The 22,471-nt window shown below is 53.0% G+C and overlaps 12 protein-coding genes across 12 annotated transcripts; 5 read left to right on the top strand and 7 right to left on the bottom strand.

The window, feature by feature from the left end:
* Positions 1-29: 29 nt before the first annotated feature.
* MRET_3600 (nucleolin) lies at positions 30-1,967 on the top strand (the record flags this gene model as incomplete). Its single annotated transcript, XM_027630227.1, has 1 exon — positions 30-1,967. The coding sequence occupies one exon, from the start codon at positions 30-32 to the stop codon at positions 1,965-1,967; it is 1,938 nt and encodes a 645-aa protein (XP_027486015.1).
* A 196-nt stretch (positions 1,968-2,163) lies between these two features.
* Positions 2,164-3,396, bottom strand: MRET_3599 (nitric oxide dioxygenase; the record flags this gene model as incomplete). The annotated part of the gene is made up of 1 exon (XM_027630226.1): positions 2,164-3,396. One exon carries the CDS (start codon positions 3,394-3,396, stop codon positions 2,164-2,166), a length of 1,233 nt encoding a protein of 410 aa, XP_027486090.1.
* Positions 3,397-3,541: 145 nt separating this feature from the next.
* MRET_3598 (integral peroxisomal membrane peroxin) lies at positions 3,542-5,041 on the bottom strand (the record flags this gene model as incomplete). The annotated part of the gene is made up of 1 exon (XM_027630225.1): positions 3,542-5,041. One exon carries the CDS (start codon positions 5,039-5,041, stop codon positions 3,542-3,544), a length of 1,500 nt encoding a protein of 499 aa, XP_027486171.1.
* Positions 5,042-5,198: 157 nt separating this feature from the next.
* On the top strand, positions 5,199-8,832 carry MRET_3597 (trafficking protein particle complex subunit 8; the record flags this gene model as incomplete). The annotated part of the gene is made up of 2 exons (XM_027630224.1): positions 5,199-5,340; positions 5,366-8,832. 2 exons carry the CDS (start codon positions 5,199-5,201, stop codon positions 8,830-8,832), a joined length of 3,609 nt encoding a protein of 1,202 aa, XP_027486020.1.
* On the bottom strand, positions 8,816-9,937 carry MRET_3596 (WD40 repeat-like protein; the record flags this gene model as incomplete). Its single annotated transcript, XM_027630223.1, has 1 exon — positions 8,816-9,937. One exon carries the CDS (start codon positions 9,935-9,937, stop codon positions 8,816-8,818), a length of 1,122 nt encoding a protein of 373 aa, XP_027486019.1.
* A 47-nt stretch (positions 9,938-9,984) lies between these two features.
* On the top strand, positions 9,985-11,064 carry MRET_3595 (AdoMet-dependent methyltransferase; the record flags this gene model as incomplete). Its single annotated transcript, XM_027630222.1, has 3 exons — positions 9,985-10,113; positions 10,139-10,543; positions 10,570-11,064. The coding sequence occupies 3 exons, from the start codon at positions 9,985-9,987 to the stop codon at positions 11,062-11,064; spliced, it is 1,029 nt and encodes a 342-aa protein (XP_027486022.1).
* Positions 11,065-11,821: 757 nt separating this feature from the next.
* On the top strand, positions 11,822-12,326 carry MRET_3594 (U6 snRNA-associated Sm-like protein LSm1; the record flags this gene model as incomplete). The annotated part of the gene is made up of 3 exons (XM_027630221.1): positions 11,822-11,891; positions 11,929-11,997; positions 12,022-12,326. 3 exons carry the CDS (start codon positions 11,822-11,824, stop codon positions 12,324-12,326), a joined length of 444 nt encoding a protein of 147 aa, XP_027486021.1.
* A 29-nt stretch (positions 12,327-12,355) lies between these two features.
* Positions 12,356-13,519, bottom strand: MRET_3593 (LETM1-like protein; the record flags this gene model as incomplete). Its single annotated transcript, XM_027630220.1, has 3 exons — positions 12,356-12,576; positions 12,605-12,642; positions 12,675-13,519. The coding sequence occupies 3 exons, from the start codon at positions 13,517-13,519 to the stop codon at positions 12,356-12,358; spliced, it is 1,104 nt and encodes a 367-aa protein (XP_027486056.1).
* An 85-nt stretch (positions 13,520-13,604) lies between these two features.
* Positions 13,605-16,280, bottom strand: MRET_3592 (cortical actin cytoskeleton protein asp1; the record flags this gene model as incomplete). Its single annotated transcript, XM_027630219.1, has 1 exon — positions 13,605-16,280. The coding sequence occupies one exon, from the start codon at positions 16,278-16,280 to the stop codon at positions 13,605-13,607; it is 2,676 nt and encodes an 891-aa protein (XP_027486055.1).
* Positions 16,281-16,329: 49 nt separating this feature from the next.
* Positions 16,330-18,282, bottom strand: MRET_3591 (uncharacterized protein; the record flags this gene model as incomplete). Its single annotated transcript, XM_027630218.1, has 1 exon — positions 16,330-18,282. The coding sequence occupies one exon, from the start codon at positions 18,280-18,282 to the stop codon at positions 16,330-16,332; it is 1,953 nt and encodes a 650-aa protein (XP_027486024.1).
* Positions 18,283-18,420: 138 nt separating this feature from the next.
* MRET_3590 (eukaryotic mitochondrial regulator protein) lies at positions 18,421-19,393 on the top strand (the record flags this gene model as incomplete). Its single annotated transcript, XM_027630217.1, has 2 exons — positions 18,421-18,831; positions 18,965-19,393. The coding sequence occupies 2 exons, from the start codon at positions 18,421-18,423 to the stop codon at positions 19,391-19,393; spliced, it is 840 nt and encodes a 279-aa protein (XP_027486023.1).
* A 5-nt stretch (positions 19,394-19,398) lies between these two features.
* On the bottom strand, positions 19,399-22,302 carry MRET_3589 (putative sensor/transporter protein involved in cell wall biogenesis; the record flags this gene model as incomplete). The annotated part of the gene is made up of 1 exon (XM_027630216.1): positions 19,399-22,302. One exon carries the CDS (start codon positions 22,300-22,302, stop codon positions 19,399-19,401), a length of 2,904 nt encoding a protein of 967 aa, XP_027486135.1.
* Between the last annotated feature and the right edge of the window lie 169 nt (positions 22,303-22,471).

The raw sequence follows: 22,471 nt of genomic DNA, 5'->3' as shown, positions 1-22,471 counted from the left end.
TGCTTCATCGCCGTCATCTTCGTTTCAAGATGGGCACAAAAGACAAATCTGCCGCTGTGTCGGCAAAAGCCGCGCCTAAAAGCGACGTTAAGCCGAAGAATGAAGAGAAAGGAATAAAGAAGGCTTCTTCTCCTGCTGAGAAGAGCTCTAAAAAGTCGAAAAAGCCCGAGCCTATGGACGAAGACTCATCTGATTCAGAAGACTCGGAATCTGACGACTCTGACGACTCTGATAGCTCTAGCAACTCTGATGATTCTGATGATTCTGACGAATCTAGTGACTCGGACGACTCAGATGACGACTCAGAAGATGATTCAGAAGAAGACTCGAGCGACTCGGACGACTCAAACAAGGGCGATGAATCAAAAAAGAATGTCAAAGATGAGTCAGACTCGAGTTCGGAGTCAGATTCCGACTCTGATGACTCTGACGATGACGCAAACCCCTCTGAAAAGAAGCAACAAAGCTCGGAATCTGAAGATTCAGATGATTCTGACGACTCTGACTCATCAGAATCGTCAGATGATTCAGAAAGCTCTGATGACTCTGATGACTCTGATTCCGATGATTCAAATGACAATGAAACGAAATCATCTAAGCAAAAGTCTGAGAGCTCTGACTCTGACGACTCTGACGATTCGGAGGACTCTGATGACTCTGATTCCGATGACTCGGAGGACAATGAAAAGAATGTACCGAAAGAAAAGTCTAAGAACTCTGATTCTGACGATTCAGAGGACTCTGATGACTCTGATTCTGACGACTCTGAAGAATCTAACTCTGATGACTCTGACGACTCAGATTCTGATGATTCTGACGACTCTGACGATGACGATTCTGACGATGATGACAAGAAGGTCTCAGATAAGTCTGAGAGTTCTGACTCGGACGATTCGGATGACTCTGAAGAAGAGGACTCGGAAAAGCAAGAAAGCTCTGACTCAGACGAGGATTCGGACTCATCTGAATCCTCAGACTCAGACTCAGACTCAGACTCAGACTCAGACTCAGACTCAGACTCAGACTCAGACTCAGACTCAGACTCAGACTCAGACTCAGACTCAGACTCAGACTCAGACTCAGACTCAGACTCAGACTCAGACTCAGACTCAGACTCGGATTCCGACTCTGAATCTGAGTCGGACAAGAATACAGAGTCCAAGAAGACTAGTGTCAACAAGAAGCGCAAGTCAGATGAAATGGAAGAGCAGAAAACCACGAAAAAGTCCAAAGTCGATCAGTCGGAAGACACAGGAATCAAGACCCTGTGGGTTGGCCAGTTGAGCTGGAATGTTGACAATGACTGGCTCAAGAGTGAATTCGAGCAATACGGCACCGTACTTGATGCACGAGTGCAATGCGATCGTGACTCCGGTCGTAGCCGCGGCTTTGGATACGTCGACTTTGCCTCATCGGCTGAAGCGCTTCGCGCTTCGAAGGAAGCTCATGGTAAAGAACTCGATGGTCGTGCTCTTCGTGTGGATCTGCAGCCTCCTCGCGGCCCTCAGGAGCGTGTCGAATCTCGGGCCAAACATTTTAAGGATGAGCTGAGTGCACCTTCCAACACCCTCTTTATCGGCGGTCTCGCTTGGGCATTGACAGAAGACGATGTTTGGAACGCATTTGCCGAGTTTGGTGAGGTAGCGGGTGTTCGTCTTCCCAAAGAGATCGAGTCTGGTCGTCCCAAAGGCTTTGGGTATGTGGAGTTCACCTCAGAAGAAAATGCAGCCAAGGCACTGGAAGCCATGAATGGTCAAGCTTTGGGCGGCCGTCCCATTCGCATTGACTTTGCTGGTAAGCGTGATAACAGCAACTCCTCGCGTGGCGCACCTCGAGGTGGTCATACTGGTCGTCCTCGCGACAGCGGTTGGGGAGGACGTGCCGGTGGTGCCCGCTCTGCATCAGGAAGTGCCCGTTCTGGAGCCATTGCCCCTTCTACGGGTAAGAAAATGACCTTCGATGATTAAATGATCATATTCTGTTCATATAATTCAAAAAAGATACAGCATGTTACTGGCTGGATATAGAATAGCAATATTAGCTGATATGTACGAGTGGGAGGAACTTGAAAGCGACGGTGGACGATGTCGTAGCTCAGTTATTATACATTGCAATATGAGAGGTGGCGCTAGGACTATTACTTGGATGCGCATAAAACGTCTATCAACTAATGAGCCAATCGTTTGGCGTGAAAAGCTCGAATTGCACATTGTCCTCAGGAATGCCAGTTTCCTTCAGATCCTTGGCAGCCGCCTGAAGAAATTCTGTCGAGCCGCAAAGGTACACGAGTGCATCCTTTGGCAAGGATTCTTTGCCGAGGTTGAGCTTCTCACCGATAGTCGTAGTGTCATCAGAAGTGCCCTCTGCATACCAAGAATGGAAGCGGCAGTTGGAGAGCTTCGAAACGAGCTGCTTGGCCTGCGAAGCGAACGCGTCCGTAGCAGCTGACTTATCGACGTGAAGAACAATGATCTGGCGCTCAGACTTGTCGTGCACAAGGCGCGAAAGCATGCCCATCATAGGGGTAGCACCAATACCGGCAGAAACAAGCACCACAGGTGCGGAGCTCGCGGTATCCAACACCAGATCGCCAAATGGCAGTGACACCTCAAGCTCCGTACCAACCCGGGCATTTTCTGAAAGCCAGTTCGATACTTCACCTGCTGGTGCACTTTCGGTGGCGCTGACAGCCTTGACAGCAAAGCTTAGACGACCTGCTTTGACACCGTCATCCACGAGACTATACTGACGCAGCTGGCCTGCGCCATCTGGTAGACGAGCACGCACGGAAATGTATTGACCCGGCTTATGAGCTGGTAACGGCTTGGACGCATCAGTGCTTTCGATGCTGAATAAAGTTACATCGTCGGTCAACTTGTCAGACTGAACAACCTTGACCTGGCGGAACACCTTACCAGGTTCGACACCCGCCTCATCGTAAAGTCCTTTCTCAAACTTGATGAGCATGTCGGCCATGAGCCAATAGACACGGTCCCAAGCCTCAGCAACTTCCGCAGTCACCGTATCAGCACCAAGTACTTGGACAATGGCATAAAATAAGTTATCGTGCACGATTTGGTACTGGTCCGCCGTGATACCCAATGCAGCGTGCTTGTGTCCAATGCGCGAGAAAAGATGAGCGGGGAGCCCCTCGTTTTCACTCACAAGCTTTGAGGCGAATACAGCTACCGAAGCAGCCAGGGCCTTTTGTTGGGCGCCCTGTTTTTGGTTTCCACGATTGAAGAGGTCCTTGATCAAGTCAGGGTGATTCTGAAACATAGTCTTGTAGAATAGACTAGTAATTTCATTGATATGCTCACCTACCAGGGGCAAAGTAGCACGAATGACATTAGCGTGCGATTCCGACAGTTGGGGCTTCTCCCACGTCACGGTCATGGTAATCTGGAACCAGGGAGCCTTTGATCGTCCCTTTTAAATAGGTGGCACGCAAGTGGCCAAGTATAGGCGGAAATCGCCGATCGTGGCACGTGCATCTGGCACACTGTCGGACCGGGAGTAGCCGCGATTTTCGCTTGATGCGTCAAGTCCCCTTCGGTGTCACTCCACATTTCGATGACCCAGGGTTTTTCACACGCACTGCACGGCGAAGCCAGCGTCGGCGTCGTGTAACGGCTAGAGCACTTATGTCAGAGTCCATGTCGGTAGATTGATTGTCATCTTCATCCTGTGACCAATAAAATGGTGACTTGGGCGCAGATTCATCAGTTCCATAGGCATAGGGTGCTGGATGGCACCACGATGCGTCCGTGTACACGTAGCCATGATCATCCACACCCACGGAGCTCCAAGCCCCACCCCAGTCAATTCTCCAATTTTCTCCCTCGATCCATTCATACCCCTCATCGAGCTGATAGTCTACGTCATCAGCACGAAGTGGGAAGTCAGTCGGAGCCGTGATATCGACAGAATAACCGTCGATACCCCGGGTCCATGGCCGACGTTCGTCTGCCCGAAGATGGCGTGGAGACCAGTTTAAATCATTCGAAATACTTCGGCGACCAGGTTGATAGCGTTGGTTTTCAAACATTTCCACATCTTTCCATCCGCGCTGCCACACAAACTCGGGCAATCGGTCTTCATCTAGCATATCAATGAGGCGCTGCTTCAAACGATGCTGACGCTGTGCTGACTTGAAGCGGCTAGGTGAATCTCTGGATTGCTTCTTCACAGCTTCCATAGCGGGCTTTAGCCATGGGTGATGCGCGACAAGAACCAGCTCACCTCCAAAGAAGGCAGCAAGACGCCATGGAATCAAAGGTGCGACAAAGTATGCTGCTATTAATGCAACAATACATATTTGAAATATGCGAAGTGTGCGTGGCACATCAGACCAGTTAAGATATTTGACGACCGGTGAAATACTGTCATAACCGTCAATGATAAGTCGCATCATGTTCTGGATGTCCCGCATATGCATGAAATACTTGAGCTCACCTTCTTTAACAGGTCGAGGCTCAATGGGAGGAGCTTTTGGCTCATCGCGCAGCATGTCTGGAACATTAAAGGAAGCGCGCAAGGCATCGCATGGTGCCTTGTTGCGGTCTTCGTGAGTCAAGGGAAAGCGTATGAAAAATGTATTGCACATAATAGTGAGAGCGATGGCAGGCGGAACACAGAGAAAAAGACGCGGGTGTAATGATACGACGGCCCAAATGCCCATCCATAGTGTCGTCCATGGCCAATCATCCCACATGAGGGTGGATTCCACAGCATCTTGGAACACAAACAGTGGACCCGACTTTTGCACAAACCCTCGGAAGTTGACGGCTGTTGTTGCAACAGAGAGCGGTGCTTTTCGATTTTTCGTTGGAAGCCTGATGGGCTCGTCGTTGACAGCGATGATGGACCGCACGACCATTGATGACATGGAGTCCATAGCTCGTTGAGAAAGCGACATACTCGTTTTGGCAGAAACTGGGGGACTCGAATTCCCTTTTTCCTTGGACTCTTCAATATAGATTTCACCATTCATCTTGGCCAGGTTGGCCTCTGTAACGGGCGCTGGCTCGTTGCCAGGCATGATAGCTGCTCAAAACCGACCGAGAACCATCCGGCTCCATTATGCTGCCTGGTCCTGCTTAAGCGGAGTATCCACGTGGCCCCACGTGTGCATAAGGGCACTAGGGACGCGTGTTCAACTCACCTGGCCCTGGCAACAGGGTCGCTGCTACGCGCGCATGGGAGCCGACTCTGTGCATAGGGCATTCTGTCCGCGTATCGCCGTACTAAGCTGCCAAGATACAAATCTGATTGCAGAGAGGAATGGATTTTCTTGCTTCGCTGACTTGTTTCGCCCCTTTGAAAGCACTTCACAAAATGGTACGATACATGACAACTGACATAGTCACCGTCCGCACTTCCCAACTAGAGCAGCGCATGATTCCCCGATTTCATGTACGATTTGATATGCTAGATGATTTTTTGTCTCTTGGAAATGAGCCAGTTCCCATCGACAAATTGCTGGACACAGTGCAACGATTTTTTCATGACGAGATTCAGGACTGTGATCCTCTCTTGCCTCTTGTTCCTGCGGAAAACGAATATCAGGCTTGGAACGAAAAGCTTCACCAGCAAAATGAGTCGTTTTCATGCTTTGCTTCGATCCTATACGGCTACCGGCCTATTAGCTCGTTTGATACCATGTCACACCCTTGCGCTATGGTACTTGCAGTATCATCCAACAACCCCGATCCACTTAATGCTTTCGCGCGACTGTACGAGCAGTCAAAGAAGTCAGATGTGTTCGCTAAGCAGCCCTTTGTTGAATCAAATATATTGCGATGCTATCTCGTCGTTCACGACACGGCAGCTCTAGGAACAGACATGTCCCGATCGATGGGATTGTTTGAGGAGGTGCGTCGCACCTACGGCTTGGACTGTGCGATTGTGCATGTGAACTCGGCTAGTGAGCCTGTTCCTGAGGTGCATGCGCTATACACGAACAATGCTCAAAAAGTGCCTTCACGTGTATGCGCCAAGGAAGGCGCGCCGCTAGCTCAGCGCATGTCATTGCAAGATGCACAACGCGTGCAGTCTTATGTTCGAGAACTCATTACCAAAAGCCTGGTTCCTTTCTTAGAGCGCTCCGTTCAACATCTTGGCGAGCACATTTCATCCCAACGACTTGGCCTCACGGGACGCTTGCTAGGTGCAAGTCGGAAGTGGCTCCTGCCACGTGGCTCAACCGGATCATCAACGTCCAGGCTCAACCATGATATATACCCCGCCAACTCAATTGTGTCGCAAACGCGACGTCTTGGTGATTTGGCAATCCATGTGCGTGATTATCGCTTAGCATCGACCATGTACGATGCCGCATATCGCGACTATGAGGAGGATCAGGCAGCCATGTACAGTGCTTGTGCGAGTGAAATGCTGGGTCTAGCTCAGATGCTACATGCGAGCTTGTCGCGCAAGGGGCCTATGCCCCCGCCTTCTGCATATCTGCGTGCGTGCGATGAATACGTCAAGTTGCGCACAGGTGAATTTTACGCACTGCGCGCATCCGTCCTATATGCAGCTCTTCTTAACGACATGCAGAAGTACGATATGGTCGCTATGGCCTCTTTCCGCGCTGCTCAATTTACTGATGAAATTGTGCGTGCACTACTGCTAGAGCAAGCCTCCATGGCATACCTTCGTATGGAGCGCCCTCACACACGGCGCAGTGCTGCGTCGTTATTGCAAGCTGCTTCTCAATATGAAGCGTGCGGCCAGAAACATCTTGCCCTGCGCTGCTATACGTGTGCCGCAAATTATTACAAAACCCGCTGTACATACCTGTACGATCACGCTCTTTTTAAAATGGCTTTTCTCGTGCACAACAGTGGACGTATCGACGAGGCTCTCTCTTACCTTTTACCCCTTCTTCATGGCAGTCTCCCTCCCATTGACGAACTACATCTTCGTGCAATCGAAAGTGTCGCTAAATATGCTCACGAGCACCGCGTGACACTTCCTTCACCTTTCATTGTTGCTGAGAGATGCTGCATTCTGCGACTTTCCTCAAGCTATAATGACAATCCGTGCATTTCATTGAACGAGCCTTGTCGTATCGAGCTTTTTCTAGTCAATCCACTTGGCGTGCGCGTATCGTTGACCGATGTGCGTCTTCACTTTTCCCGGGCACAGCGGGATGGAACAGCACTTTCCAGTCCCGTCGAAGCGGATGCCCCTGTGCAAGACGTTATCTTGGAACCCAACGAGCGTAGAAGCGTCGTATGCTCTGCACGAATTTTTACAGATGGATATGCGCGCGTGTCGCATGCCACTTACACACTGTCTCGTGTTTTACATGTGCACCAATCACTCCAAAAGCTCGGCCCACGTTTGCAAACGACCGTCGAGCAGCGGCGTTCGCGGACATACGCTCACGATAAGTCGTTGCTGATTTGGGTCTCCAAGGACATGCCATGCCTTGAGCTCGAAGTGACTACACCCGCTCGCGTCACGATTGGTGAAATCGTATCTGTGTCCGTGCGTATCACTAACACAAGCTCGATCGACATCGAATCTGCGTCTATGAGTACTTCGCCATGTAATATGCAAGCTTTCAGCTCGCCCACAGAGTCTTTGCCATCAATTCTTGCGCCTTCGACTTCGGAGCATGCGCTGCCCAAGCTGACAGCTGGCGCGCATTGTGACATACCGTGCCTGTGGCATGTTACGGATTCAGGAAGTCACACACTCACATGGCATGTCAAATACGCCACATCCATGCATGGATCTTTCGAAAAACGTGCTTCGCGGCAAATTCAAGCTCAAGCTATGATGAATGCCTCTTTCCATATCAAACTCGCAGATCAGGCACAACCTGCATACATGCTTGCACTTCATGTTTCGAATGTGGGGTCGAAAGCTGTGACCTGCACGGGCATTTCTTTCGTGAGTCCCTTGTGGACAACAGTTGAAGGGTCAATGCAGCCTGCTCTTCTGGCACCGGGCGATACCTTTGCTTCGTTGGTCCGTTTACAGCCAAGTCCGTCGAATTATACCCTTGCCTCTACTGTGCGTGCATTGCACGCCTTTTTCGACGGATCTGTGTCGCTTCCGTCTCCAGCGCCTATTCCTGTGCACGTATCGCAGCATGGCAAAACTCCCGCGGCGTGCCTTTTGCATTATGCATCACTATATACTGCCTCAAGAAGTGCCTGGGCTCGTCAAAGGCAGATCAGCGAGTTTGACTACCTCCCACCACATATTGTGCGTGCTTTGCCATGCATGGACCCCAATGATATCGATGTGACTGTGCATTGGCGTGACGAAAATGGAAACCTCGGTGATACGCTTTTATGTGGCGGGCGTGTGGGCGTCCAGTATGCGTCGATGGATGATATGGCCATACTCAACCTCCTACTTAAGTCTGATACGCCTCAACGGGCCATGTATGAGGAGACGGCTCGTGAGCAAGCCATCATGAAGGGTCGACTCAGCAAATCAATTTTGGCGAATAATGTCTTGCCACTCTCTATCTATGTGCCCCTAAACGCGATTCATATGGAAACAGTTCCTTTCGTGTGTCCCATGACTTTGCATGTGCGGAACGAGGCGCCGTGGCCTTTACACTTTACTATCGAAATGGTGTCATCGAACACAGGTATCGCATGGCTTGGAAATATAGTACACAAAGGCACTGTTCCGGCATGGTCATCCATCCCTCTCCGTGCCTGCGTGTTCGTGCCAAAGCCAGGAATGTACGAGGATTTGGGTGCATGGCGATGCTCGGCCACGCTACAGGACAATCACGGAAGACCAGTGCGTGTGTGGACAGACGCATGTGCCCTCAAGGTGCCCTTCAAGGCTTTTTTGTAAATGTTTCATTCCACAAGGAAATCCGCCCGTCTTTGCTTCCGCATGCCAATAAGAGCTGTCTTGAAGCTGATGTTTCTTCAGCGTCCTCATCGCTGCTCTCATCCAAATGTGCATGAAGCACATGCACTGCATCATGGCGTACAAAGGACAGGGCGTAAATGCTGTCCTTATGATAGGCCAGCTTGGCTAAGGGCTCGAGTGATGGCCATGTAAATACCCGCGCACAGGCGTCCCATCCACCGAGCACACATACCTGCTCATCCCATCGTACGCTTGCGCAAGCGTGACCGGGTCGCTTAATTCGCTGTACGTGTGGGACAGCCTCTTGATGGAGTGCGGTGCGCACTATATTATAGTCGGCACCCAAACTCAAAACGCTGTCGCACGTGGGCGACATACTTAGCGCCATGATCGACTCAGCATGGCTTTTATGCGTCCATACAAGCGTTGGTTCCATAGTGGATACTGGAATGGTCCATGCTTGTAGGACACCGTCTTCATATCCAGCTACAATCCAAAGAATATCACGCAGGATACATATTTGAAGAGCCATAACAATGGCTGGCCGTTCTGTGCCTGACCGGATGTCAGCCTGGCGTCCGAGCGACTCAATGATGCGCTGTTGTGAGGGGACATGGTATAAATCGATCCATCCGGATTCAAGTGTATTCGGGATCACCAGCCAGCCATCTAGTGTTGGGGTATCTTCGTTTCGTATGCACATGTCGTAAGCACAGTAATTGAGGGCATTCACACCCATTTCATGTAGCATGGTAGGCAAAGGTAAATTTTTCGCCATACTGCTGAACAGTGCTACAGAGCCGAGCTCATCGGGCATTTTCCACACTCGCAAGCTGTGATCACGGCCATGAGTAACTAAATACCCAGACCAAGCATCAGCACGAAGCACTGCGCCCTGGTGAGCTTGCCAAAATACGATGGGACGGTATGTCGACAGCGTCGTGACAGAGACGCGACCGTCGGCATCACCTGCCACGAGCAAGTGTCCGTGATTAACGAGTGCTACTGTATGCACAGGAATGGGTGCATGATGTCGCACGATCCACTCCGGTGTGGGTGACGCGTCAGTCCCAGCTCGGAGCATGAGAACAGCAATGTGGAGTGTGCACCGTGAGTTTACCTGCTCCAGCCATGTCGTTCTCGTTTGGCTTTTGTGTCGACGAGGAGGGTGTCCCTGGAGAGCATGCCTCCGTAGCGCAGACCTCCCCAATACAGGATCCATGTAATATGCCTGCGAAAGAACTTTTTTTAAGCGACATGGTACGCAGACTACAGGCTGATGCAGCTCACCTGCATACCGGAGAAATTGTCCTACTCACCTGTTCTCATTTCTCAAGCCAGTGAGCCAGTGACCCTAGTTCGGCGAGACTTGTTCGATGTGCGCTTTCAAATTATACATAATGACGGTCAGGTGGCCGATGCAGAAAGCGACTTGATCCCGGGAGTGTATGAAGGCGGACTCAAGACGTGGGAATGTGCTTTGGACCTAGTGGTCGAACTGGACAAGCTACACACGAGAGTATCAAGCCAAGATGCCACTTGGCCAAGCGGTCGTCATACGGTGGAACTCGGATGTGGTACAGCCATCCCATCGTGTTATGTCCTGGATCAAATCTTGCGTGCGCGTCAGTCGTCAAAAGGCAAGAGCACACTGACCTTGTGTGATTACAACCAAGAGGTGCTTTCGCTGGTACGTACTTTCTCTCCAACATACAGGTCGTCCTTCCCAACTTATTGTTGACGTGGTACTTTTCGCCCTCAGGGAGGGAGACGCTGGGTCATTCGCAATCGGCGATAGAACCGGGTGAATTAGAAGTCGACGAGAACTTACTACTCAAATTTCAGCATGCATTAGCGAGCCATGAAATTGAGCTGCGCTTCTTCTATGGTGGCTGGGATTCGCTTCATCTTGCCAATCGAGCTGATTTGGTGCTGTCTAGTGAGACGGTGTACTCTTTGTCCAGCTTGCCTTCACTCTGTCGTGTATTACACAGTCTCTGCTGGCCCACTTCCAAGGACCAGCATGATGCCGGGATTGCGCCTAACTCGACGCTTTGTCTTGTAGCTGCCAAGGTGCTGTACTTTGGGGTGGGTGGCGGCGTCGATGCTTTTGTTCGTGAGCTGGAGATGCAAGGTGGATGGCACAGCCAGAAGCGAACACAAGTGATGGGCGTAGGTCGTGCGGTGATACAGGCGGGGTGGCTGACTTGATACGAACCGGCTATCCTTAAGTCAAGCTGCTCATATTTCTCATTTCACTTATGGCACTGATTGGTGCTTCGGTATGGTCACCGTTCCAGGGCATGCATGGTGCCTCAGTCCCATTTATTCTTATACAATCATACGCTTTGGTACTCTATGTTGATATACGGCGAAGCAGCAATTTTGCGTCCATCTTGGTGAGAGGTAAGAGGCCTGGTGTACAAGTAGCTTGAGGGAAAGCTATTGAACGTGGTAGAGTAATGGTACATGGACAGTCACATAGGTTGACGACGAGTATATGCTATTACTAGAAAATATGTGATAGTATGCTGCGGCTCACTGGTATACCTGACAGATGGCGAAATGATCGACTGATAATCAAAAACTATCAATTCACTCGCCGAGCTTCGTCTTGGACTAGAGATGAATATAGGGCTCGTAGATCGTATTTTCAAGGGTGGCATGCAACAGGACATGAACCCTTGTATGTACTGTCAACAAGCGCACTATGTATGATAGTACTCAAATATTCGTTCTCCTCTCTATCAATTACCCCTGATCGATCTCTCGAAGCCGAATATATCAAACCAGCCTGACTTAGGGCGGGCACACACATAAGGGAATGAACCCGACCCTCGACCAAGTTGAGCAAGGGCAGCGACCCGCACGGGTGGATGCCACATGTGGAGAAAGCTAGTGTAAGCGAGCACTGATTCGTCGCTCTTCGCTTCGCCGGTTCTACTTTACGAAGAGGAACGCGTTGGCCATGGAGGCTCAGGAAATTTTGGCCAACATAGCCTTTACTACATCAGGCGCGCTTGTTGATCTTGTTGACAGTACGTTTACCGGTGATGTATGCGCTCATATCTTCAGAAAAGGTGATTGTTATTCTTCGTGATGGACGTAAGCTCATCGGTATCCTGCGGTCGTATGATCAATTTGGTACGTTGGTCAAAGCTTACGCAGCGAATCTTGTCTTGCAGGAAGCGATCGAACGCATTTTTGTCCGGAACCGCTATGGTGATGTTCCCAAAGGCACGTTCATTGTGCGTGGAGAGAATGTCGTATTGATGGGCGAAATTGATCTCGACAAGGAAGACAACGTCTCACCCTCTGTCGCTTCTTCTATACCCGAATCTGCTCTTCCTCAGCTTCTTGAAGCGCATGCGGCAGAGAATGTCACGAAATCTCAATCGGAGCAGCACAAGGCCGCCATGCTGCGATCCTTGCGCGGCTTCTCCGGTGAGGGTGCCGAGGGTGATAGCTACTAGATAACGCGACTGCATACTTGTGACCACCTCTATGACGATTTCTTCGTTTCTCGACGCTTTTCCTGCTCGACAACTTCCTCGACCACGGTTGATGTCTTTTCCTTGACGCTAAGACTGTCTTGTTCGTCCAGCTCGGGACGGAGTTCCGTCTCAGGCGCACCAAATTGGGGTATGCGCATGGGGAGAAGGATACGCTCGAGCGGCGAAGGTGGATTTGGTCGCAGCGTGACATCGAGCCAACGTTGGAGAGCTGTTCCGTCAGTCGTATAAATACATACACAAACGCATATCTTTCGAAGATACATTCACAGCACAGCTAGAAGGAGTAAGTGTGTCGCGCATACGTACATCCCACGTTGAATACACGCATTCGACAGCTTATAATCAGCATCCTCTGTCGACGTAAAGGTCTTGGACTTGATAAGACGCTCGTCGTCCTCTTGTAATATGCGCATATGAGATACAATGCGACCTCGTTGCATAATAGAGCCGCCCCATTTGGAAAGATTGTAGACCGTGGCGAGTTCATGGAGCGCTTGTGAAGGCAAAGCGGCCACGGCAGCCTGAGCCGACTTGTCAGACACGTTTGACACGTCTAGAGTAGGAAGTGCGGCACGAAGTGACTTGATTGCCGTACTGCGCTTCAGCTCGAAGCGTTGCCGGATCTTGGTGAGCTGACTTGGGAGTATGCAGGTTGACGGAAGCATAAATGGGGTATAAATGACCATCAACGGCAAGAGCTCTTCCACTGTGGCGAGAATCAGAACAAAAAAAGGCAGCTTGACCATATCTTTGGAATGTGTGCGAATCATTTGCATCTCCTCCCACGTATAGTCGCGCTTGGTACGCCTCACGTCTGCGTGGATTTCACGCACGGTGGTTCGGTTTCTCCAAATTTGCTTGACGCCATTCAGATAAAAACGAAATAGATATTTTATGTTGGACCACATGTTCTGGGCACGATCCATCAATGTCTGAGGTAGGTTGTCGTCCTTTTTGGGCCCGGAAAATCGCGGCATACTCGCATGGATCGTCCGAGTCGGCATGTATGGACAGGACACAGCATGTGGGTATGCGAGCCGCGCTTTGGGCAAAACTATACTTGCTTTGCAAAATAATGGTACTAAGCACCCCGATGGTACACTTCGCACCATGTTATTTCGCATGATACTTGCATGCATCTGGCACAACATGAGGGGCTACCGCGGTTGGGCGCGTCGATGCAAGGCGAAGACAACCACGACAGCCAAAGAATCACGTGATAAGACCAACAGGCCCCTATGGCGAGGCAGAAGCGCCGCGGCTACGGATCGGTACGACGTGCTCCTCGTCTTCAGGCTTGCCGAAATATACAGCCGAGCCCTCGATAAGGCCACGTCGCGTATCGAGAGCATCGCGCTTCTGACATAAAGAAGATAGCTTGGAGATAGACTCATCAAAGTCCATGTGTGAGGTAAGTGGCCGACTGGGTAGTGGCGTCAACGCGTGTCGAGCGTCCAAGCGGATAAACAGCACTTCGGAACTGTGAGCGCCTTCTGACACACTTATGACGAGTGATCGTTCAGGCTTGGAAGAAGCTGCGCGTGTGGCACTTGTTGGCCGCTCGCGCTCGTAGACTTCGAACGTAATGCTGGAAAAGTAGTCCATGGGCGGCATACGCGGCATGATAATGGACAGGTGCGAGGACAGCAAGAGATTGAGCAGCGTGTGTACATGCGACTCTTTCGTGAAGTAAAAGGTGCACATGCCCTTCACGTCTTCGGACACTTGCAGATTTTGCACGATGCTTTGTAGGAGGGGCTGAGATGTCAACAGGCCGATGTGCTCTTTCTGTTCAGGCGTTATACCGTACTCGCGCGGGCAGATGTAGTCGAAGAGTGCGAGGCTCATTCTGTAGAGATGATGCAGACGCTCGAGCTTATGTGCCTCATCGTCTTCTGCGCGTGAAAAGATCGTCTCGAGGAATGCGCGGTTGTGGAGTCCGTCGTGTGACAGCATATCTGCCAGCTCACTCGCGCGTGATGGTTCATTAGGAGAGTCAAAGTCTTCAATCATCTTATCCCAGCGCTCGCAAAACAGTGCTGGGGTCTCGTGTGTACACCAGCGGTCCTGGATCACATCGACATCGAGTTTGGAAAAGTTTTCGTGCATGGTTTCGCCCAGGCTGTGAAGCAGCTTTTGGATCTCGGTGCCGATCAGAGATGGCGGTGGCAGATCCTTCGGCCAGTGTTCGGGACGTATGTGTGCGTTTTCCGGCGTAGGCTGCAGGCGAGCACGCAGCTCTTCCTTGACATTGTCCATGAGGTCTTTGGCCGCATTCGAGTCGTCAAGCAAGTCTTTGCGCACGATCATGTTTTTCGGTGCGTCGGACTCACTACCATCCAGAAAGGCCTGTGCGAACGTCTCTGCCGAGGCCAATACACGGCGTTCTGAGCTGGTATAGATGGTGCAATGGTCTAAAGCCTCCTTGTTCATAATCAAAATGTCGCGGCGCAAATTGACACCATAGTCGCGGGCTTGGTGGATGGCCGCATGGCTGAATTCGCCGCCCCATTTAATGACGAGCTGCACCTTTTCCAGCTGATCATGATGGTATGAGGGCTTCAGTTGGATCTTGGTACCTGGGAACGACATTTTGCGCTGGATGATATCGGAGACAAACGAGAGGTCGTGCGCGTCTGCACCATCGAGCTCCTTGGCTTTGTCCAGCGCGTGCAAAACGACGTCAAAGTGGGAGCGCAGAATGATTTCTTCGCGGCAGCCATGCATGAGTTCCACCAGGGGGGCTGTCCATGCGTCGCGCGTCTTGTAGGATCGCTTGATCTTTTGCTTGGGAGTGCGATCGCCATGACGGAACACTGTGACGTTCGCCTTGAGCACCCAGCTGCTCGTTTCCTCGATCGCACGTACATCCTCGCTAGGCGGGCGAAGGGGGCGAGCGATTCGGTGGGCCTCGCAGAACTGGCACAGAATTCGAGCGCACTGGTCATAGTAGTCGTCATTGCCCTTGACAAAACTCCAGCCATTGACGTCAATGACATAGCTCTGTTGCTGCACACGAAGCAGGTCGAAGCCGCAAATGAACTGCTTGAATGCCATGGTGATACGGCGTGCCATGTCGCGCTCTTCGGCGGACAGCTCAGCCACATGCCGAATCTCTTTCCCATCAGGATTGCGCTTCACGAGGCCGTCGACGACGGGTGACTTGCGCGTCTCCGCGTGCGAAAAGACCGGGCCGATCGTGTACACCTTGATATCTTCTGCATTGTTTACGTCCATAAACTCCTCATACAGGTACGAGCCGTCCGTGCGGGGTTCCACGAGGCTCGGATCAAACTCGGACGACTTGTTGCCGACCTTGCGAAATAGGCGACGACCGCCGCCACCACTGGACAGAGGATAGTAGATGTGAATATTGTGGTCCTCGCCGCTCACGGGCTTTTCCACGAAGGGCTTGCGGATCGTTCGTCCGTTCACACGGAGCGTGTCGTGGTCAATGAGCTGCACCTCAGCGGGCGGGGCACGCTGCGACAAGTCAAGACCTGTATTTGCCCTGATTTCGTCAAGCACAGGCTTTGAGAGACGAGGTCCGCCGTCTCGGTCGGCATACACACTCGGAGGCGTCGGTACACCCACCTGCTCGAGGATGCGCAGGACAGCACGGCGATCCCACAGCACCGTTTGCATGTACAGATCATTCACGCAGACGGGCCTACGCAATTCGTAGTATTTGATGGCCTTTTCTAGCGGAAAGCCAGTGCTAAAGAAGGAAATGAGCACGTCGACAATAGGCCACGTATCCACGTCCTCATCCAGAATGACCTTGTCGCCGAACACAATCACCTCAAAGCGGCCGGACGACAGCAGGCGATTCAGGATGTTCTGCATGGGCTTGGACCGCGCCTTGCGGTCCATAGCCGCCACACCGAGGCGAATGGGCGCCGTGGTCGACATGGTAGCTCGGGGTAAGCCGCGCCCCTCTTGGCACGTGCACTACATGTACCTATGGGAGCGGGAACCACGGGAGGCGCCACGACGAGGCTACGCCGGGCACCGGGGTATATGGCGCATCAGCAGACGCGAGCCACTGGCCATCAGTAAAATCGACGTCGAGGGCCATGGCTAGGGCATCAATGCGCATGCTCAGCTGCCGAGCTGTCGTGTGAGCGCCATATGCCCAAATCGTCGCCAGGCAGGCAGCAACGGCACACAGGATGCCTAGGGCCACAGGGACGTAGGGAAGCGGTCTTGCGTCACGGTGCATCAGCGTCACACGAATACGGCACGGCGTGCTTGGTGGGATATGCGTCCACCTCGCCGAGTTTGTGTCGTCGTACGCGACGAGAGCGTCACTTACGTGGAAGCGTGCCGTGTACGACGGCTGGGTGCCAACCTGCAAGAGGTAGGACGCCACGCCACCTGCGAAAAGCGGGCGCTCAAAGTCGAGGCGTCGAGACACAAAGTCCAGCTGCACGTCCACGAGATCCAGCGGCTCGTCCACGCCTAAGCGCACCTCGTACACGCGGTCGAACGGGGCCAGGGGCGCCCGGCGCACCGTGTATGTTCGCACGAACCTCTGACCGCCGCGCACCACTTGGATGCTGCTGGGCTCACATGGCAGCAAGCAGAGTGTATGAGCTCCCGGCACGAGTTCTCGGGTGTGCACAAACACACGATGGCATGCTTCAGAGGCGCCAGGCCACACTGTGTGCTGCACCGAAGTGGGAGCGACTTTCCTCGGCGTAAGTACTTCAGAGTGGCTCTCGTTCGTGGGGCGCCAGCGCATGGTAAGAGTATCTGCGGCGATGCGAGCAGGCGCGCGTCCGACGCGCTGCGAGTCATGTGCGGCCTGCATAGGTTCAAGGACATCGAGCGCATACGCGGCTGTGCCCTCAGACCAAGGGGCATGTCGAAGCACATACTCGGACGTGATTTGATCCGTTGGCAGGCGAAGGGAAGGAAGAGTCAGGCGCGGTGCATTCGAGCGGTCTTGAAGCGCCAAGGACATGCGCCCGTGCAAGACAAATTGCAGGGGAACAGGGGCCGGTGCACCGTACGAACCACAAGCCAGATGGACATCTACCCATAGCGATAGGCCTGTAGACATTTGTCGGGCGATGGACGGCCCGCCATCCACGGACAACGTGTCCCAATGCGCAGATGTATCGCCATGCATGTCGACCGAGAGATCCAGGCGAGCCTCACGTGTCATAGTCTCGACATATGCCTGGCTCAGCGAGACGTGCACATCCATATCAAATACGGCCCACGGCATGTGCGCCCCGAGCGCCTCAGACCACATGTGCACAATGGACGCATTCGTGTGGTACGTGACGTGGGCCGACTTCGAGCGCAGCGTGTTCGTACCGCGCCCAGATATCGGCATCCACTGTATACCCAGCACATCAGTCTCGGAAAAAGTAGCCGTCAGCTGCTGTTGCTCATCGTTGGTGGTCGAGGGCGTCCAAGCCTGTGACGCGAGCGGTGGATTTGCCATGACCTCAATTTCGTGTCCCTCGTATGCATATAGCTCGCAGCTAAATGTATTTTTCTTGCAGCGCAAGACCGGGCACTGCATCGAGCATGGTGCTTTGGGTGCATGGTGGACCAGCGGCGTTTGGAGGTATAGGGTGAGACTTAGCAGTATCGCATCTTTCTGAGAGCGGGAAGGAGGCACCATCAAAAAGACACCATCCTGTCGCACAATATACGCCTCTCGGATGCATTCAGGCGCATCAATGCGGCTGTCCATAAAGGTGGCACTCGTGTCGTCTCCGGTCCACAATCGCCACGCACGGACGCTCTGGCTCGGCGGGAATAGCAGGCTCGCTTGGAGCGTGCACGTTGCTCGCTCTGTGCCGAGGTCGATATGAATATGCTGCTTCTGTGCGACGGATGCTAGATTTGCTTGGGCCTGCGAGAGCGCCACAGCATCCTGCGATGTCACTTGGCCCATATCCGTTCGCGGCCAGCCCATGGGCCGCCGCATTGGGTGGCGTGAACGCGTCTGGATGTGGAGAATATTGCTGCCTTGATCACGTGATAATTATCGCTCGAACGGCAGAAGCGATCGCAGCTTCTTCCTTCTGTCGACATGTGGCGGCCTGTGGTGCGTACGTACGCCACGCAGGCGCGTGAACAAACCGCGCGCAAGGGCGGTCGGACTGCAGGAGGTGGCAGGAGTGACCCACGTCCGCGACCGACTCTTACGAGCGTGCCGCTGCCGCCATACCGCCAGTGGCTCAAGAGTGGTGCGCAGGCCTATCGCTTCCCCAAGCCGCGTCGTGGTCCACACTGGCTGGGCGAGACGCCATTCCCTCAAAACCCCTTTTTCCATCCACCACCACCAGTGCACCAAAGCGTGCGTGATGACATGTGGCGTCTGCACACACAATCGCCGCAGCAGTGGACGGTACGCTCGCTGTCGTCCAAGTTCCGGATCAGCCTCGAACGTACGGAGGCGATTTTGCGTCTCAAGGCGCTCGAGGATGTTTATACACAAGAGGTACGTTGCTTGTACGTGTGCAATGATGCGTATCCATCGATTAGTCTTGAAGACACTGTCATGGTTAGATTACACCCTACACACTGAGCACACACACACACGCATGCGTAAATACATGAGCTTACACAAGCAGGGCAAGCCACTGCAGACAGAACTGCAACGACATATGGAGCGTCTGCTGGGCTCGCGCCCATCCTTCCTCGCCGAGTCGCAGCCTGTGCCTGCCACGGCACCACACTCACCACGAGGAGCGCCATACGAAGAGCGAAATGAGAGCACGACGCCATCCACATACACATCCCCGCTAGCTGAAGCTCTCAAAGCTGCGAATCGAAACCGTCGTGAAGTGATGCGGCACATCCCCACAGGCGCGCCGAATCGACCCGACCACGACCGCACGGTCGAGGCTTCTCGCGAAGGACGCGCACCGATGCGCATTGTGTCTGTCGGCGCCGATTCATACATGGGTGTGGGCACACTGGAACGCAACAAAAAGCGTGCATTGTATCGTGCCGCGCGGCGCAGTAGGCGGCGTGAAAAGCTGCAACAGCAGCAACCATAGGTCCTTTAGTGCCTGGCCTCGAACTCAAAGTATTGTGGGTAAATGTAGGGTGAGTACTTGTGGGTTTCATTCACACGGACACCTGGCCGGACGAGCGATAGGGGGTATGTCCACGCCGCAGGCTTGAAGTGTCTACCAGAGACGCGGAAGGGACGCACGTCACGATTCGGCTCGAGCCTATCCGGCACAGCGAGCTTGAATGTCTGCAGCTCGGTGTCTGTTACCGTGTAACGCGACACACGAGCATAGCCTACGCGCTCTAGGCCGCGGAAGCCGAGGTACTGACACCATCGATCTTTATCGTCAGGATCCACGTCGAAGATCAAACCATCAGAGAACAAAATGTCATATGGCTCGGGCCGCGGTGCATGCGGCTTAGTGACAACGTAGCCAAGGAAGATGGCTGGATGTGGGTATGCATCGCTCAAAATACGCGCAATAGCTTTAGTCTGGAGCTCTCGATCCAGCTTATCTTCGAACTGGCCATTGTGGGAGACGACAACATGCGTGGGCACACCCCAAATATCCAGCACAGCATGAATGGCTGGAGCTAACTCTCCATGCGGCGAAGGAAGGAGGTGGTGGGTGCTGTTAATAATCGGAAACTTGGACAGCAACACAGCGCCCCACGTATGCTTCTTAGGACTCGGCCCTAGGTCTGCATACATGTGAAGATCCTGGGCCAACCACTGGGTCAGGTCACGATTGCCAAAGGCTGGGCGGTGGAGGTCAGTTTCCAGCAGGCCCACAATGTCAAGTTCCATGGTACGAAGGATCGAGGACATGCGCCGGGTACTGTCACGCATCAGCTGGTCGAATCCAAAGTGAACCGTCCAAATTCCTGCGGTAAGTATGCGATCTGGAGTGTGATGCGGCGTGATGGACGAGGGTGGCACGTATCGGACAAGCGGCACGACACTCGCCGCACCGACCAAAGCCACCAGCAGGGCAGTCAAGGTGCGCATAGCACGACGAGAACGAGCTCCCGTTGCATGTGCGATTCTAGCACGCACCCCTTCACGGCGCGCATGCCACAGACCCCACGACAGGATCGCTGTCTCAATGCCCAACAGGGCGCCCGTGTGCTCCCGCATAACATAGGCACCTGGCAAAAAGGCATAAGCTGTCGTAAGCACACCCAGGAAGGCCAAAAACGTAGCAGTGAGCCATGCAACGCCCATAGCACGCAGAGGATGATGTGCAAGGGCGCTGTGGAACAGGGGCATAGCCATGGCAGGCAGGGTCAAAGCGATGCACAGACCACCTGCAAAGCCCAGCCAATGATCATATACCAGTACGATATATACACCCAAGGCATGCAGGGCAATAGCCAGCACACTGGATCCAGTGTACGGATACCACATCGAGAGAGTCACACTCACAGCCATGGCACTCACGACCCACATGCCATGAGGCACAGCCTGTGGACCTCGGACCGGATAACCTGCCCAGGTGAATGCAATTAGTGTCCCCGAGTCACTGAGAAGCGTTTGTATCTCGATCAGCCAGGTTCCAAGGGCAACAGACGCCAATATAAATGACCCGAATGACGAAGGTGAGCGGCGCACATGAGGCGTAGGTAACTGGCGCAGCGATGGTACCACGAGGGGAACGAGACACACAATCGCGATGCTCAGTACCAGTACATGCCTTCCGCCATTCGTAGCATCCATGAATACCCATGTAGGCAGATTCGCATGGTTGGCGTACCGCGCCACCAAAGCTCCCACCAAGCCCACGAGCCATATTGCGACGCATTCGTTCAAGCGCCCTGTTTCCCACGCATGTGACCAATCGACGGCGGTCAGCACAGCCAGCAACGCACAGGCCCCGGCACTCGCAGTGAGGCGCATTGAAGCACTTTGAAGAGCATATGAGGCTATACCGCCACACAACGAGGCGACCCAACCACTTACGAGGATCCATGGGTGAGGATGCCGAATAGACATGGCATGTGTGCCGCGGACAAGCCGTTCAATAGGCGTCATAGCCACAAGAGCAATACCGACGCATTGGGACAGAACGAAAAGCTCCACGCCCTCAGCAGCCATGTTCGACACGCTAAAATAAAAGATGGTGGGGATGAGACCGAACCATGTCGACCATGCCGTAAATGCCAAAAATGCCTGCGACACAGTCCAAGGCCAAACGGGAGAAGATTGATTTTTCGGAGCTGCTGCGCTCTTTTCGTGCTTGATAAGGGGGAAAGAAACCTCACCCTGGATCACGGAGAGATCCCACGCACTCGCTGAATCAAACAGGACGTCCATGGCCACCAGAGTCCATTCAAGCAAAGCGTAGCGTGAATACATGCCAGGGATGCGATCGATGCGATGCTTGCGATAAAAATACACCATAAGAGGCGTACAGGCGTAGAAAAGAAATGCCGATACAGTGCGAAGGGTTTGGGCCCGTCGGTATGCCTCACTTTTCACACGCGGCTCAAGCTGTGTCAAACACAGACCCATCCAGATGGGTGTCAAACCGATATACACACCCATCATGATATCATGAACGAGTGAGTGATCTGTCGATGTCACGAAAATCCATCCGCCACATGAGAATGTACGCAAAACACCAGTGGCACCTAGCAGGGTACCACCTAACGGACGGTTGTACGAGTACGACGCAAGTGCGCCACACAGACCAATCATGGCAAGTCGAAATCCGGCAGTAGCAGCACAGAGGATCTGGAAAATATTGCGCTCAGGAAACCAGTCTCCAATCGTTGCACTCACCGATGGCCACCACTCTTCCGGGTAGCCAGCAACATGGTTCCTGACGACGCGACGATAATGCAGCGATAGACAAGTCAGGAGTGCTACAATAAATGCCAGAGATCCGAGAACAGTATGTGAAATAGAGAAGATGGCTGCTGACCACGACACTTTGGACCGCGGCTGCTGCATGGCCTGCGCTCTGGATGCCTCTGCCACCCACAACCGATACGTGCCCACGGCCCTCTCCTGTGACCAAAACCCCCAGGAGTGGAGGGCTCGCGGTTTGCTCCACTTAGGCGCACCTGCGCGCCCAGTAACTTCTATGTACCACACGCAACGAGGCACAAGCGTTTAATGA

Source organism: Malassezia restricta, chromosome VI (genome assembly GCF_003290485.1).
Source record: "Malassezia restricta chromosome VI, complete sequence".
NCBI classification, from domain to species: domain Eukaryota; kingdom Fungi; phylum Basidiomycota; class Malasseziomycetes; order Malasseziales; family Malasseziaceae; genus Malassezia; species Malassezia restricta.
This window is presented reverse-complemented; position numbering and strand designations above follow the sequence as displayed.